Below are 16546 nucleotides of genomic sequence, written 5' to 3' on the forward strand. Positions count from 1 at the left end.
AGGACAGTCACTCAGGACCACGAGGCTTCTAACATTAGCTAAAGACATCTGCCCAAGATTGAATGGGATAAGCAAAACTAAAAGTCAGAAACTTAGAGGCAGCCCTAGGATGACAGCACATGAACCCATCTGTCCCCTGCCCACTCCTACAGGTCCACAACTTGTGAAAGTCCTTGCTGAGACTCAGGACTTTGCCCTCAATTTCCTCAATGCCAAGTCCAAACTCCTATTAGCCTTGAAGAGGAGTGACTTCCCGTCTTACTACTTCCTCCCACCCTCAACCATTGAAGAAGACATCTCAAACCCAGGGTTCTAGGTTTTCATAGCCATCTCCAATGGATGCCAAAAGTCCTTCAAAATAGCCCAAACATCTGAGCATGGTGGCTCATGCCTGTGATCCCAAGGGCTCAGAGAGGCTGAGGCAGAAGGATCACGAGTTCAAAGTCAACCTCAGCAACTCAGCAAGGCCTGAAGCAACTTAGTGAGACCCTGTCTCAAAATAAAATATGAAAAGGGCTGGGGATGTGGCTTGGTGGTTAAGCACCCCTGGCTTCAATCCCCAGTGCCAGAAAGAAGCCCCAACAGAAGCTAGGGAGTAGGCAAGCAGGAGGACACTCACCATCTCATCCAGGGCGTAGCGCAGGAGGCCATGTTCATAGAGGATGAAGAACCGCCGCTGCCATTTCTGCAATGGAGCACAGAGTCTGTCGTCAGGGAAGTCCCGGCCCCAGCTCTCAGCTGACTGAGTCCTGTGTCTGTCAAACCCACATCTAAGAAATACTGGTTCCATGGCTTCAATTTCTGGGACAGACAGCAGGAAAAGAGACCCAGCGCATCACCACAGTGATTCATTAGCCAGGCTGAGGCCCAGAGAGGAGTTCCAAATCATAGGCATGACTTGGGGCTCCACACAAGTAATATTGGGATTTAACAAGAAGCTTTTTAAAATCTGGGAGCTCATGGGAGCAAGTCATGTGGAGTCACACTTCTAATTCCTTACAGCAGCTGGCACAGATCTATCACCTGATGTGTGTCAATATTTTTTGCATGAATGATCAGACACAATCTGGAATAACCAAAGGATGAGAAGGCACTGATTTACCACTTCTGAAAAAATCCAGGCAACTGCTAGAAAAGCACATGATCCACTGGGAGACCAAAAATAAAGACAGCTAGGCTCCAGGCAGTGATGGAAAGAACTAACAAAAATCAGAAGGGAAGAGGAGCAAGACAGGGTAAACAACCCTCATCCAGGGTGGTGGTCAACTGCAAAGGGACCCCCCTCTCACTTTCTAACCAAAGGTCAGGTCACCAGGGGTGCCCACGGTGGTGGAATGCCACTAAGAACTGGAATGGAAAGGACTAGAGAGGCGCCTTCCTTCTGTGTGGAGAAGGGTTTTGTCTGCTACTGAGGCTCTTGGTATAAATCATGATTGATGGGCATAGCTCCCCAAACCTCAAGATCATCAGGAGGGTCCAAGACTACACTTAACCTTTCAAAAAACTCAACCATATCCAGATCTTTACTAGCAATGAGGCCAGAGAACTAACTACAATATTATGTCTCTTTTTTATAATAATATATAATCAATTTATAATAATAATAATGATTTTCCTTTTAGAAACTGGAAATGGCAGCTCTGTACCACCTTAATAGAAACCAGGAAAGGGACCTGGGAACTGTAGTCTAGACCTGTTGCTACTGAGCCCTCCCACCTGGGTAGCAGGAGTAGGGATGTGAAGGGCCTTGCAAGAGGATCTACAGGGGGTGGTCCAGGTTGGGTGTCCAAGGGGAGACTGCCTGGACATGTTTCCAGGAAACATTTTCAAGGTTATATGTTGTCTCTAAGATCAAAACCAATGCAGAAGGAAGCCCAAAGACACAATGCAAGGTCAGTGGGACAAAAATATGCACTCCCAGGGCCCTGGCCCAGGCAGAGAAAGGATGAGCAGCAAAGACCCCAAAGAAGGGGAAGGGGAGCTCCAGAACGCAAGGGAGGCGAAGCAGCAGAGCTGGAGCAGTTGGTACCCAGAAGGGAACGCACAAAAATGAAAGGGCAGTGTTTTGCCTAAAGACAACCTAAAAGGGCTTCCTGGCCAAGAACAAGCCATCAGGCAGGATGATGCTGGTCGACCACCTGGACTCCAGCAGGCACCTGACCTGGCTGGGGGCCAGGAGAGAGGGCAATGTGATGTTTAAGGTGCACTCGGGCCCTGCCCCTGCCAACAATGCTCCTGGTTCTGGGCCTCGGCTCCCAGGGAGCTGCAGGAGGCACTCTTGGAACCGAGAACCATATCAGTATAATGCACAGGTGCTCAGCTGCTCTTCTGGCTTCCAATTAACTGGGCAGAATCAAGAGCCACGCTGATCCACAAAACAGATGGCACCCACACGAGAGCATCTTGTTTTGAAGGGAAGACTTTGAAAAAAATATGCCTAATTGAGACTTTCTGTGAGCCCTGTGAGTCCACCAAATGAGGGTCTCAGTCGGCCTGCCATCCCAGGACATCCATTCTTGTCTTCCTCCTCCATCTGCCAATGTGCCCTCAGAGGGCCTCCCTGCTCTCTCTGGTCCCCGCCACCCTGAGAATTCACTCTGGTGCTCTTACCCGGGACCGATGCACTGGGTTGTCAAAATCTGTCCCATCTGGAGCCAGGAGCAGCCAGCCACCATAAATGGGTTTTGCCTAGAAGAGAAAAAGGAGGAAAGATCATTAGAACCATAGCAAGAAAGACCAGGTCAAGTTGACAAACACAAAGTCATCCCAGCTCAACTGAACATGCCTTCCCTCCCAAGCTACAGACTCTCCAGGGCAGATGCACTAGAGTAATAAGTTAGGGGGATCCTATAACATCCAGGGCAGAGTGGAGCAAGCAGATTCTGGCAGGAGGTGGAAAACACTGAAGACTACCTCCCTCAAGTTCCTGAGCAACACATTAAGATCGGGGGGGGGGGGGGGGCATTTTATTCAATAAGAATGTGAGTGCTGGCATGTAGTAGCATCAGAAATATGTCAACAACACAGCCCCCAGTCCTCATCCTGAAGATGAAAAGCAGGGCCAGGGAGAAACACTCTGCTAGTGATCAAGGATCAAGTCTATACCATCCAAGGAGTCACCGCCCACTGGCTGTAGCCAGAAGACAAGAACCTTCTGAGCTTCAAGCCTCCCATTTTAGAGGTGGAGAATTTTGACACTTGTATCTATATCTCACAAGTTTATGGGGGGATTGATAAGATACTACAAGTAGAATCCAGCATCAGGATGTAAAATGGTGCAGCCACTTTGGAACACAGCCTGGTAGTTCCTCAAAACGATCATTGAAGAGTTACCACAAGCCCCAGCAAACCCACTCCTATGTACATGCACCCACGAAAACTGAAAACAGGTGCTGAAATAAAAACCTGTACACAAATGTTCCTCACAACATCATCCACAATCACCAAAAGGTGGTAACTACTTAAATGTCCGTCCACAGATAAATGAATGAACAGATATGGTCTAGCCATACATGGAACATTACTTAGCCATAAAAAAAAGAGAGTAGTACTGATGTATGCTATAACATGCAAGAAACTTTAAAAAAAAAAAAATCCAGACACAAAGGCCCACCATACTGCAGGCAAATCAATAGATCAGAAATATTAGGGGGAGAGGGGATGGAGTTTCTGCTGATGGGTAATAAAAGGTAATAAAATATGGAGGTAATAAAGATATTTGGGAATGAGATAGTGGAGCTAGTTGTACAACATTGTGAATATGCTAAAACCAGATGAATTGTACGTTTTAAAAGGGTGAATTTTGTGGTATGTGAATTATATCTCAATAAAAACATAAGAAAAACCACACTAAGCATGGTGTCTGGCCTGTAAATTCTCAATAGACGTCAGGCACTGTCTATTATATTTTTACTGTCCAAAGAGGACCCCACTCCCAAGATCCTGGCAGTGGGAGCTCAACTCAGGTTATGAGAACAGAGACAGACACTCTGGCTCCATCCCTCTCCCTCTTCACCCAGCTGGCAAGAGGGGCGGGAAAAGGCATAGCCCAGCCACGTAACCATTACCCTGCGGAGGGCAGTAACACCAAGGAAAACGGACCCCCGACTTTTGGTCACACAACAATCTCTGGACAAGCCTTGGGAGCCCTCTTATAAACCGTTTCCATGCTGAGAGGTTCACACCCCCTCCCTTCACTGTGGAATCTAATATGAGACTCAGAAAAGGCAGGTCACATAGCCCCCAGGCTTCTTTCTGCAGACCTGAGACCCCCTGGGAACACTGACTTACCCCACCAGCAGAGTGCGTAAAGGGGCTGTAGGCCTGAGGTGGGGCAGGCTGCAGGGAGAAGAGGTACTCATTCTGAAGAAACACCAGAGCAGATGCTGGCAAAGGGCGGGGCTTAAAACACCACCCTCCCAGGCCAAGAGGTCCATGAAATGAAATGAGCAAAGGAAACAGGTCTGTTTTCTCTAAAAATACCAGGAGCATCCTGCAGTCCCCAGGTGAGTGAGCACACCAGGCCTCTCTCCACGTGGCTCTAGGTGAGCACTCCAGTGGACCCCATCAAACCCCCCTCAGGCATGGGGAAGTCAAGGCCTCAGTCAAAGGTCAGACAGCTCCCTGTGTGTACCAATACCCAGTGACTCCGGCCCACAGGTCCCCCACCTGGGAGGTCAGCAGGCTGGACCACGAAGCTGTTGCTCTACCTCCACCTGGTTTAACATATGCCAGGTCGCTGGCCTCTGGCTACAGGGCTTTGGGGTGGCAGCACATCAGTAAGCTACACCTAGCAGGACTTCCCAAAAAAGGGCAGTTAGGCCAGGCGCAATGGCATATGCCTGTAATCCCAGTGGCTTGGAAGGCTGAGACAGGAGGATCATGAGTTCAAAGTCAGCCTTAGCAACTTAGAGAGGCCCTAAGCAACTTAGTGAGACCCTGTCTCAAAATTTAAAAAAAAAAAAAAAAAAAAAAAGCGGGGCGGGGGGCGCTGGGGATATAACTCAGTGGTTAAGCATCCCTGGGCTCAATCCCTGGTACCAAGGGGGGTGGGGGAGGACAATGGGGATCTACAGGACTGGCACAAGTTCCCTCAGAACCCAGGCTAACCATGGTCTCAACCCAAATCCTCATTTGCATCAATATTCACTCAACGCCCATCTGGCCAGCCCTACTACATGCGTGGCCCTGAGTGCTGCACATAGGGACTCTGCTGGCACCCACCAGCTAGCTGTAGTCAGAGATCACAGATCATGACCCAGATCACAGTGAAGGCAAGCCCGGCAAACGGAGTGTCCAGAGCAAGAAACAAAGGTTCCAGAAGAAGGCACCTGCCAGGAAGCAGATGACCCCACTGAAAGCATCCACCAAGGCAAATCCAGAGACAGAAGCAGCTTAGTGGTTGCCTGGGGATGTAGGGACAGGAGGGTTGAGAGCCAGGTTTCTTTTGGGGACAATGAAATCTTCAAAAACTTAACTGTGTTGGTGACTGCACCTCTCTGGGAATACATTAAAAATAATTGAATTACACATTTTTAATGGGTCATTTGTATGGTATGAATTTTGTCTCGATAAAGCTTTTTTTCTGTACTGGGGATTGAGCCAAATCCCCACTCCTTTCTGATTTTATTTAGAGACAGGGTCTCGCTAAATTGCTGAGGCTGGCTTTGAACTCACAATACTCCTGCCTCAGCCTCCTGAGCTATTGCAATGACAGGTGTGCACCCCTGTGCCTGGCTTCACTATAACTGTTTTAAAAAAACATTTACCAAGGACTGCCAGCAGTGGGGGAGCAAAGGCTCCTCCTTCGTCAGCTCCAGACTACAGGTGGCTCCCTCCCCTTCTCCCCAGCATGGAGGACTCAAGTTTCTAGGGAGGGATCAAGTTTTCAGGTGCCTGCCCCAGTCAGATTTCAGAAGCTTCATTCAAAGAGACAGGGACAAAGGTTACAAGTCAACAACCAGACCACCAGTTGGTAGAAAGGAGCTGGCGAGGGCCAGCCAGGCAGAGGGGAACAGGAGGCCCAGAGGACACTGAGCGAGCCTGCAGGGTGTGGGAGGGTGAGAGCTCCCAGAGGGCCATTGGGATGTCTGCAGCTGAACGCCAACTAGAACCACACAGCTCAGGGACACAGTCTCCCTGCACAGCCATGTGAGCCAAGGCCAGGGACAGAGCAGGGGTGGTCACCCCCAGCACCCTCACCCCACGCACACACACACCGTGGTCTGGGCTGGAAAGGACTCTCCGGCAAGGGCTCAGTGAGCAGCCATCTTTAACCCTCAGACCTTTCCCGCTGAGAGCATGCAGACTACAACCAGCGCTACAATCCCAGAGTACCACACAGGACCCCTACTCGCACTGCCCTTCCCTCCCCACAGCCTGGCCAAAGTGTCTTCGGTGTCACCCCAGCTCTCACCCTGCCCCTTGCCTGGCAATCCCACCCACCCCTCAGGGCTCCACATCCCTTCCTCCAGGGGCCATCCTGTCCTCCTAGGTCAGCACCCAGTGACTCGCCTCCATCATTAGACAATGACCCGCTTCAGAATTAATGTGTGCCTGTCATTTCTCCACGTAATTATACTGCCCAGACATGTCTGCACCTCACCTTAGAACCTTCACTCCAGGACACAGGGTGGGGTAGGCCCTGCTCCAGCTATGTCCCCCATCTGAAGGCAGGCCTAAGAGGGACAAGAAGGGAAGGCAGGCAAGGGGCCAGACCACTGTGCCTGCAGATCAGTTCTGCTGGGTACTCACTGCTCTCTCTCCCGCTAAGCTTCCTGTTTCTTGGAGAACCTACGGTCCTGACTCAGTCACCCTGACCTTGTCCCCCAGGCATGGAAAAGACTGCTAGGAAGAGTACTGTTCTGCCAGTATCTAAAAATGCCACATGCTCCCACCATCACCGTGGAGTCGCCACATCTATAAGTCAGAAGTAACTCTGACAGAAGGCCCACAAACAGAGGCAGGAGAGAGCCCAAAAGGAAGCTGGCCTGTCAGCTGAGTGCACTGTGGAACTGAGCGGTGCACTCAGTTTTGCTCTCCTCTGGCTTTGGAGGACACAGGGAAGCAGGTGTCTGCAGCTGATGCTGGAAACTGGAGATGGGCTGCCAGGACCCACGGGAGAGGCCTAAGATCCATTTCACACAGCCCCGCAGAGCAGGCCTTCTGCACATGCCCTCCAGAGAAGGCACAGTGCTCCAGATCCCCAGAGAAGTCACCAAACCTGAGCTACTTGTCCTCCCACACGACTTGCACAAACCAGAGGCTACACGCCAGGCTGCTCTCTGGGAGGACTGTGGGGAAGTCCTTTTAAACCCTTTTAAAAATGGTGACTTGAAACTTCTGCCTCCTGGATGATGGGGAAGATACCATTCTCCCTATTCCTCCTGCTAAACACAACTGAAATCCTGGGCATCACGAGTAAGACAAACATAAGACCCTGAAAGGAGGGTAGCAGAAGACAGAAAGGCTCGGGACCTCAGCAACCAAGAAAAAATACAGTGCTGATTTCCTTAGGCTCACCTTTTATCTCACTATCCTGGACTGGGTACTGGAGAGGCTGGCAACCTGGAAATACCAATGGACACACAGAGAAAAAGAAAAAAAGAAAGCCCAGCCAGGCATCATGATGCACACCTATAATCCCAGCAACTTGGGAGGCTGAGGCAGGAGGATCCCAAGTTGAAGACAAGCCTCAGAAACTTAGATAGACCCTGTCTCAAAATAAAATAAAAAGGGGGCTGGAGTGGTGGCTCAGTGGTAGAGCGTCTGCCTAGCATGTGTGAGGCACTGGGTTCTATTCTCAGCACCACATATAAATAAATAAAATAAAGGTCCATTGACAACTAAAAATTAAAATAAAATAAAATAAAAAGGGCTGGAGACAGAGTTCAGTGGCAGAGTGCCCCTGAGTTCAGTCTTTAGCACTGAGAAAGAAAGAAAGAAAGAAAGAAAGAAAGAAAGAAAGAAAGAAAGAAAGAAAGAAAGAAAGAAAGAAAGAAAGAAAGAAAAGAAAAGAAAAGAAAAGAAAAGAAAAGAAAGAAGTTGCTCCCTGAGCTAAAGAGCCAGAAAGGACCAGCCTTTCAGAGAGACTACAACCCCACCCTCAAGCGAGTCCCTGCCGGCTGTCACAAGACACCTGAACACCCTGTCCAGGCTGTGTCAGAAAACGCCAAGTAGGAGCCAAGGTGTTCATTTCCCCACCCCAACCCCCCAAAAGGGGGTCCCTCCCTCTTCCCACGGAGGCCCATTGCCCAGGAGTAATGAACCAATCCCACTTGGCAGTAATGAACCACCCCTACCTCAAGGGTCAAGGGAGAACACGTGGAGCACGTGTGACCCCCAATCCCCTCCTGAACAGTGTCAGAAAAGCTGACGCTTGTCATCTTGTAAGATGACAATCATGGGGCTGGGGATATAGCTCAGTTGGTAGAGTGCTTGCCTTGCATACACAAGGCCCTGGGTTCAATCACACACACAAACACACGACAATCATGTCATCAGAGTCCCTCAAGGATAGGAGGAGGGTAAGACAGTAAGAGTCTTCAGAGAATGGCTGGAAAAACTGTCAAATTGAACAAGAGTGGCAACTTACAAATTCAGGAAGCTGAGTGAGCTCTGAACGATAGAGCAAAAAATGTCCACCCAAGACACATCGTAATTAAACCAAAGAAAAACTAAAGGCAAAGAAAAAATCCTGGAAGCAACCAAAGAACAATGACACCTTGTGAACAGGACTAGAAGACCTCGCATTAGGAACTGTGGCAGCCAGAAGGAAGGGACAAGGCTCCTCAGGCACTGAGAGGAAACAGAATCCTGCCCTAGTGGAGATGGCCTCAGGAACAAAAAGGAAACCAAGATATTCCTGGATGAAGGACAACTAAGGGAATCTGCTAACCGCCTGACCCCTAAAAAAAATGGCCAGAGTTCTCCAAACAAAAAGGGAAGTCAGAACCTGAGATGGAATCTTGGAACATCCAAAAGAAACCAAGAACACAGCAAACAAACAAACATGGTAAAGAATTAGACTTTCCTTACTTGGGTTTTCTGAATTATGTCTGATAACTAAAGCCAAAATTTTAACACTATTTGTGGTTTTAAACATATACAAGGAAAAGCTTAAGATAATTACACAGGGAAAGATAGAGACGTAACCCAGGTACTCTATTCTCTTAAACTAGTTAAACGATATAACCAGTAGATTATGACAAATTATATGTATATGACAGAGTGCCTAAGGAAATCATTGAAATATTCATACCAAAAGATACACTGAATATAGGTCAATCAAAATAAAACTCTTAAAAAAAAAAGTTCAAGTAGCCCACAGGAAGAAGGAAAAAGAAAACAAAAACCAGAGGGACCAAACAAAACAGAAAAAATTATAGCCTAATAATGGTATTAAACATGAATAGGCTGAATGTATTAATTAAAACACAAGAGACTGGAAGACTGAATTTTTTAAATGGCCCAAGTATATACAAGTAATTTATTGCAAATACAATGATTACAGGAAGAGTGGTAAAGACACATCTTGTAACTATTCATCAATGGAGAGCAGAATTGCTATGTTAATAAATAAAGCATATTCAGCACAAATAAAATCCCCAAACTGAGAAGAATGTTATATAATGATAAAAGGGTGAACGCACCAAGACCTAGCAAGCCTAAATGTGCACGCAGCAAACAGCTGCAAAATAACATGAAGTTATTACTAACAGAACCAAAAGGAAAGATACGCAGATCCACAATTGTAACCAAAGACTTCAATACCCCTCAGAATCTTTCAATCCTGTAACAACTGATGAATAAGTAGGTATTTAAATCAGCAAGGACACAGAAGAAAGCAACACCATATCATGGTTTGAATGTTTATTCCTTTCAAAATCAGGTTGAAATTTAATTGATTGCAATTAGAGTTGAGACCTCTGAGAGGTGAACAGGTCCCCTCATGGACAGTGTTACTGCCACATAAAAGGGCAACTCTGGCCCCGTCTGTCTTTATGCCCTTCTACCCGCACCTTCTGTCCTGTGACGATTTTGCCAGACCCTAATCAGATGCTGGAGTCTTTTTTTTTTTTTTTTTTTTAAAGATAGAGTGAGAGAGAGGAGAGAGAGAGAGGAGAGAGAGAGAGAGAGAAATTTTAATATTTATTTTTTAGTTCTCGGTGGACTCAACATCTTTGTTGGTATGTGGTGCTGAGGATCGAACCCGGGCCGCAAGCATGCCAGGCGAGCGCGCTACCGCTTGAGCCACATCCCCAGCCCCAGATGCTGGAGTCTTGATCTTGGTCTTCCCAGGCAAGAAAATAAATTTATAATCACTCAGTTTTAGGTCTTCTGCTATAACAGCACAAAAAAAAAAAAATTAAGAACCACCATCAACCAACAGAATCTGGCATTACTAGAACAGTACATCAAAGAGCAGAATACACACTCTTTTTCAGTGTCCATGGAACACACACCCAAACAGAGCCTATCCCAGGCCATAAAACAAAACTCAGCAGATGAAAATGACTGAAATCCAACCAACCAGACATCAAGAAGAGAAAGACAATAAGAAAATCTTCAAACACCCAGAAACTAAATGATGTACTTTTAAACAAGTTTATGGGTCAAAGATTAAATCAAGGGAAATTCTTTTCTCAAAAAAAAATTACTTTTAAAAAAGTAAAATAAAATGTATCAAAGTTTGTGGGACATAGCTAAAGAATGCTGAGAGAACATTACAGCATTAAAATGCTTACCTCAGAAAAGAGGAAAGGTTTCAATCTAAATTCCACCTCAATAACCTAGAAAAAGAAGTATAAGATATACCCAAGGCAAGAAAAAAAAGAAGGAAATAATAAGGTCAGAATCAATACACTGAAAAACAAATCAGTTCTTTGAAAAAACAGATAAAACTGATAAGCTTCTGTCAACAACAAAGAATGTAAAAATTAAAGTATCAGAAAAGAAATAGGTAGGAGCTATCACTATAGATTCTTGAGAAATCAGAAGCATAATGTATTATACCATGAACAAGTCCACAAACATTAAACCACTTAGATAAAATGGACCAATTTCATGAAAAAAACACAGATAATCTTAATGACTGAATGACTGTTAAAGAAACTAAATATGTAATGTATTTTAAAACTCCCCCAAAACAGGTCTCAGGCCTACATGGTTTTACCAGAAAAGTCTACCAAATGTTTAAAGAATCAACACCAACTCTACATAATTTTTTTGAGAAAACAGAAGAAGAGACACCTTCAATGCATTTTAGGAAACTAGTCGTACCCTGACAGAACCAGGAAAACACAATACAAAAACCAGTCAGAATACAAAACCATAATACCCCTTACGAACACAGACTCAAAAATCCACAAACTATGAGCAAATAGAATTATATAATAAAACCAAGTGGGGCTTATTTCAGGGATGTTAGTTTAATTACAGCAAACACCAACTGATGTAATCTACCACATTAGCAGGCTAAAGAAGAAAAAACACAAAGTCGTATCAACTGATTTGGGAAAATGTAATGAAATCCAACATCCACTCACAATTTTATTAACCTGTCAGAAGTGTAGGAAGAGGGGCACTTCCTCATCTTGATACAGAGCATTTATGAAAACCTTCAATTAATGGTGAAAGACTGAACGTTTTCTTTCTAAGATCAGGACCAAGTCAATGCTGCCTATTCTCAACTCTCATTCAACACACTGTGAGAATTTCTAGCCTGTGCAAGAAGATAATAAAAGGCATAGATTGATAAGAAACAAAACATTTAGAGATGACATAGTTGTCTATGTGGAAAACCACACATAATCTCCAGAAACCTCCCAGAACTAGTGGGTTCAGTTAAGATTGCAGGTTACAGTATCAGTGTACGAAAATCAGTATTAGTTCTATATACTAACATGAACATGTGGATATCAAAATAAAAAATACAGCAAATGCCATTCACCACTGATCTCACAAAAATGAAATACTTAGTTGTAAATCCAACAAAACATGTACAAGACTTACATGCTGAACATTCTACAATGAAGAAAGAAATCAAAGACGATCTAAATAAATGGAGAGATAACACTGTGTTTACAGACTATAAGATTCTTAAGATGTTGATTCTCCCCAAACTGATATAAAGGCGAATGTAATTCTTATTCAAATCCCATTCTTGTAGATACAAATAAGATTATTCTAAAATTCATATGAAAGGCAAACAAACTAGAATAGTTGTTTTTTATTATAAAAGAGTAAAGAAGGAGTCATCTACCTATCCAATCACAAGACTTATTACATATCCACAGTAATCAGGAGTCTGTGGCAGCAGAGCAAGGTCAGAAACATTGATCAATGAAACAGAACAGACAACCCAGTAATCAACCCACATGAATGTGCCAAGTTAACTTCTAAAAAAAGGTGCAGAGGCATCGCAATTAAGGAAGGTCAGCCTTTCAACAAATGAGGCTGGAACAAGTGTCCATGCACAGGAAAAACAAAACAAAATGCTCACACTGATATAAAAATCAACTTTATGTGAAATTCAACTCAAAATGGAACACAAACATACATTGAGAAATCAGATTTCATTAAAATGAAAAGTCGAATGTTCTGTAAAAGGCCCTGCTAGCAAGATGGAGGAAGAAAAAGGACAGGATAGGACAATATGTTTGCAAATGACCTTTTTGACTACAAACTAGTATCTAGAATATATAAAGTTCTCTCAAAACTCGATAGTAAAAAATAAAATAAATGACCCAATTAGGACACAAGCAAAAGACATTTCACAGAGAATTCACAGATGCTCATGAGAAGACATTCATCATTATTGGGGAAATTAAAATTAAAATCACAGGAGATAATACTATATTCTATCACAATGGCTAAAATTCTTTTTAAAAGGTAACAACACCAAAGGCTGACAAGGATGTAAAGAAAGTATATTACCCATACACTGCTGATGAAAATCAATTTGGAAGTTTCTTAAAAACTAACCATAGGATTATTGTATGACGAGGAACTGAGTTCCTGGATATTTATTCCAGAGAAATGAAAACATACATTCACACAAAACGACATACAAATGGTGATATCAGCTTTATTCACAACAGTCAAAAACTGGAAACAACCCATACATCCTTCAGCAGGTGAACAAACTGTGGCTCACCATCCCACGCAATACTCAAAGGAATGAACTACTGACACACGACCACTTGGATGTCCCAGATGAGTGGAAAAAGGAACTCCAACAAAAAAGTCAAAGGCTACATGCTGTAGGATTCCACTTGTAAAACATGCAGTCCTGAGGTGTGAAATGTACAGGAAAGAACAGATTCTCAGTGGCTGGGACGAGGCAGAGTTGGGGGGACAAGAGAAGTGGCTGGGAGGACCCTGTGGGGATGGATGCTGTGAATCCTGACTGCAGCAGTGTCGCACCCTGGCTGTGACTTGCACCTCCTGCACTGCAGGGTGTCACCACTAGGGAAACTGGTCCAAGAGTACAAGGATTACTCTGTGTTATCTACAGCTTTAAGGGAATCTACCATTATATGAATATAAGGTTTTTGTTTTTGCTTTCTTTTTTTAGGGGGGGTGTCCCAGGATTGGATCCAGGGGTGCTTAATCACTAAACCACATACCTAGCCCTTTTTATTTGAGACAGGGTCTCACTAACTTGCTAGGGGCTTGCTAAATTGCTGAGGCTGGCCTTGAATTTGTAATCCTCCTGCCATAGCCTCCAGAGTCTCTGAGATTACAGGCATGTACCACTGTGCCCAGCTATAAAAATTTATTTAAAAAAACAAAAACACATGGGGCTGGAGTTGTGGCTCAGCAGTAGAGTGCTCGCCTCGCACATGAGAGGCCCTGGGTTCAATCCTCAGCACCACATAAATAAATAAAATGGAGATACTGTGTTCAAATACAACTAAAAAAAAAAAAAATGTTAAAAAAAAAAAACCCAAACCTGCTACTTCCCAAATTTTCCCTCCAGTCCAACCGCACACAGGTGTGGAATCCTGGAAAGGGGACCAGCCAAAGCCCCACAGCACTGGGGCTGCAACAGCCCCTGCAGGTAGTCCTTGAAGGTCTGCCAGCACCCTCCCCAAGCAAAGTCCGTCCCCGGAGTCCCTGAGATGTGTGGCCGTGTCAGTGGCTTCGCCTGGAGACCGCATGCACATGTGCACTTGCACGCATACATGCACACACAGACATTCCCTCCCTCAGGCCCCCTACTTGACCACAATGAGGTTCCTCACCACCCTCCTGAGGGAGATCTGGGTTGTGTCAGGGAGAGGTCAACTGTCTCAATTCAGGCCAAGCGGGTGGGGCAGAGGCAGAAGCCAACATCCTGGCCTGCTTCACAGTGCCGTCAAGCTGCCACATGGATGTTTCCCAGACACGAGTAGGCCTCTGGACCCAGTCAGCCATCACAAGCAGCCCCAAGGCACTCAACTGGTCACTCTCATCTTGGCTCCACGTGGCCTGTCTGTGGCTCAAAGAACAGGGAGAGAGCCATCAGTGACAGGACCTCTCACCGGTGCCTTAACCCAGATTTCCTGTTCCCTTGGGCTCAGGAACCTCAGAGGAGAGCAGGCATGCAGAGCAGCAGTCAGGCACAGCACCCACCAGAACAACCAGTGAAGAAGTGTGCGTCTCACCCTTTCTGCCCCCATAATCTCCTGCCCGCTGAAAGCCCTCCACGGTGCAGTGCCCCTCACCTCCCACACCAACATCTCTCACAGGATAAGGTGATTCACAGTGCCACGCACAGCCTGTTCAAGACTCCATGCCCTTAGGCATCAGTAACTGACCCAAAGCCAGCCACTTATGCGGTATGTGCTAGGGCTGTTCTGCCATTCCCTCAGCTCAGCCCAGGCACTCCACAGACCCTTCTGCTCGGCTCCTCTTGCATGCACTTCAGGTCTCTGGGCTTTGCACAGCATTTCTACATGGTCAGTTCCTCAGCCCACTCTGCAGAAGCTCCTGCTCTCCTCCAAGGTCCTGCCTCCTGCCTCCTCTCTTATAACAACACAATCCCAACAGGAAACAAGAATCCAGCCTTCGTTTAGCTAAGTTCCCGGTATAAAGCTGGGTTCTGGAGAATAAATAATCAAATACATAGGTAGCTGACTCCACTTACTGGTCATCACACAGAACCTAACTGCTCTGCAGTCTTATTGGGAGTACTACCCAGGACCTGGAGAGCCTGGCTGCACCTCTGACTTCCATGACAAGATGCCAATCACCAGGATGGGCCAATGCCCAACACCGAGGGGACAATCAGCGCCCTGAAGAGCAAGCAGATTGCCAGTAGAGCTGGGCTGAGCCTCAACTTGTAATCCTTCCTCCTCTACGTGTCAAGTCCCTGGTCAGGCCACTGTGGGTGTCCTGCACTCTCGGCAGCACATGGCCACATGCATTAAGAACCACAACACGCTGTGCTCCTGGTACAGTAAGTCTGCAGCCAGAGACTCAACCTAAAGCAATGACAGAGCACAGCAAGAAGTTCCAGTCATGATGTGGGAAGAGTCCAATGTCCAACAGAAACAGGCCACTTGAAAGCTGCTCCATAACTCCCTCCAGGAGCACAAAGCCACCTGCTACAATGAGCCCGACAATCCCATCCAATCCTAACTTCCTGAACAGACCCTCATGGCTTCATCTGCTCTGGGTCCTGGTGACCAGTAACCCTGGAGGTATTCAGTAGGCTCTCCCTAGCAGCCACTCTGAAGTTGAAGGTATAATCATGAGGCACACACAGATCCTCCCTTGAGCGGCACCCAGAAGGAGACCAGACATGTGGGTAGGATGTCAAGGTGTTTGTAAAGTACGTAAGGATGGCTTATGATCAGGAGCAGCGATAGTTAAGAAGTGAATGTTCCCCAAGGGCCCATGTATTAAAGTCTCGGTGGACTTTAGAACCTTTTTTTTGAAGAACCTTTGAGAGGCAGTGCCTAGTGGGAGGTCTTCAGGTCCCTGGGGAAGGGCATTCGTAAAGGGGATTGTGGGAAGCCAGCCCCTTCTTCACTCTTTTCTGTCTCCCACAAGGTAAGTGGTTTTGCTCTGCCATGCATTCCTGCCATGATGTGCTATCTTGCCACAGGCCCAAAAGCAATGGGTCCACCTCATCACAGACTGAAACCTCCAAACTTGTAAGCCAAAATAAGCTTTTCTCTTTATAAATTAACTATTTCAGGTACTTTGTTATAGTGATGAAAAGATAACACAGGGGCTTGGATTGTGGCTCAGTGGTGAAGCACAAACCTAGTGTGTACGGGGCCCAGGTTCAATCCTCAGCACCACATAAAATAAATAAATAAAATGGAAGGCATTGTGTCCATCTACAACTAAAAAAAAAAAAATTAAAGAAGAAAAAAGATAACACAGAAGTCAATGAGAAAACAGCTAACTATTGACTGTTGGGGCCACAGGCAAATGTTAGAGGTGTTCTGGTTTGTTTGTTTGTTTGTTTACCAGGGATAGAACTCAGGGGCACTCAACCACTGAGCCCCATCCCCAGCCCTGTTTTTATTTTATTTAGAGACAGGGCCTCACT

The 16546-nt window shown here is 45.8% G+C and overlaps 1 protein-coding gene across 10 annotated transcripts in view; it reads right to left on the reverse strand.

Annotated features, from left to right (window-relative positions):
* The window catches only part of Mprip (myosin phosphatase Rho interacting protein), a 133544-nt gene that overhangs the window by 98605 nt on the left and 18393 nt on the right, over window positions 1-16546 (reverse strand). For all 10 annotated transcript variants that reach the window (XR_013436421.1, XM_078043045.1, XM_078043044.1 and 7 more), the window contains exons 2-3: window positions 2611-2688; window positions 620-685 (exon numbers count right to left, since the gene is read on the reverse strand). Coding sequence is in view for 9 of the 10 variants with exons in the window: in XM_078043045.1 (XP_077899171.1) it covers window positions 620-685; window positions 2611-2688 (144 nt within the window). In the remaining variant the exon portion in view is untranslated. The remainder of the gene's footprint in view (window positions 1-619; window positions 686-2610; window positions 2689-16546) is intronic.

This window comes from Ictidomys tridecemlineatus, chromosome 3 (assembly GCF_052094955.1).
Source record: "Ictidomys tridecemlineatus isolate mIctTri1 chromosome 3, mIctTri1.hap1, whole genome shotgun sequence".
Lineage (NCBI taxonomy): Eukaryota > Metazoa > Chordata > Mammalia > Rodentia > Sciuridae > Ictidomys > Ictidomys tridecemlineatus.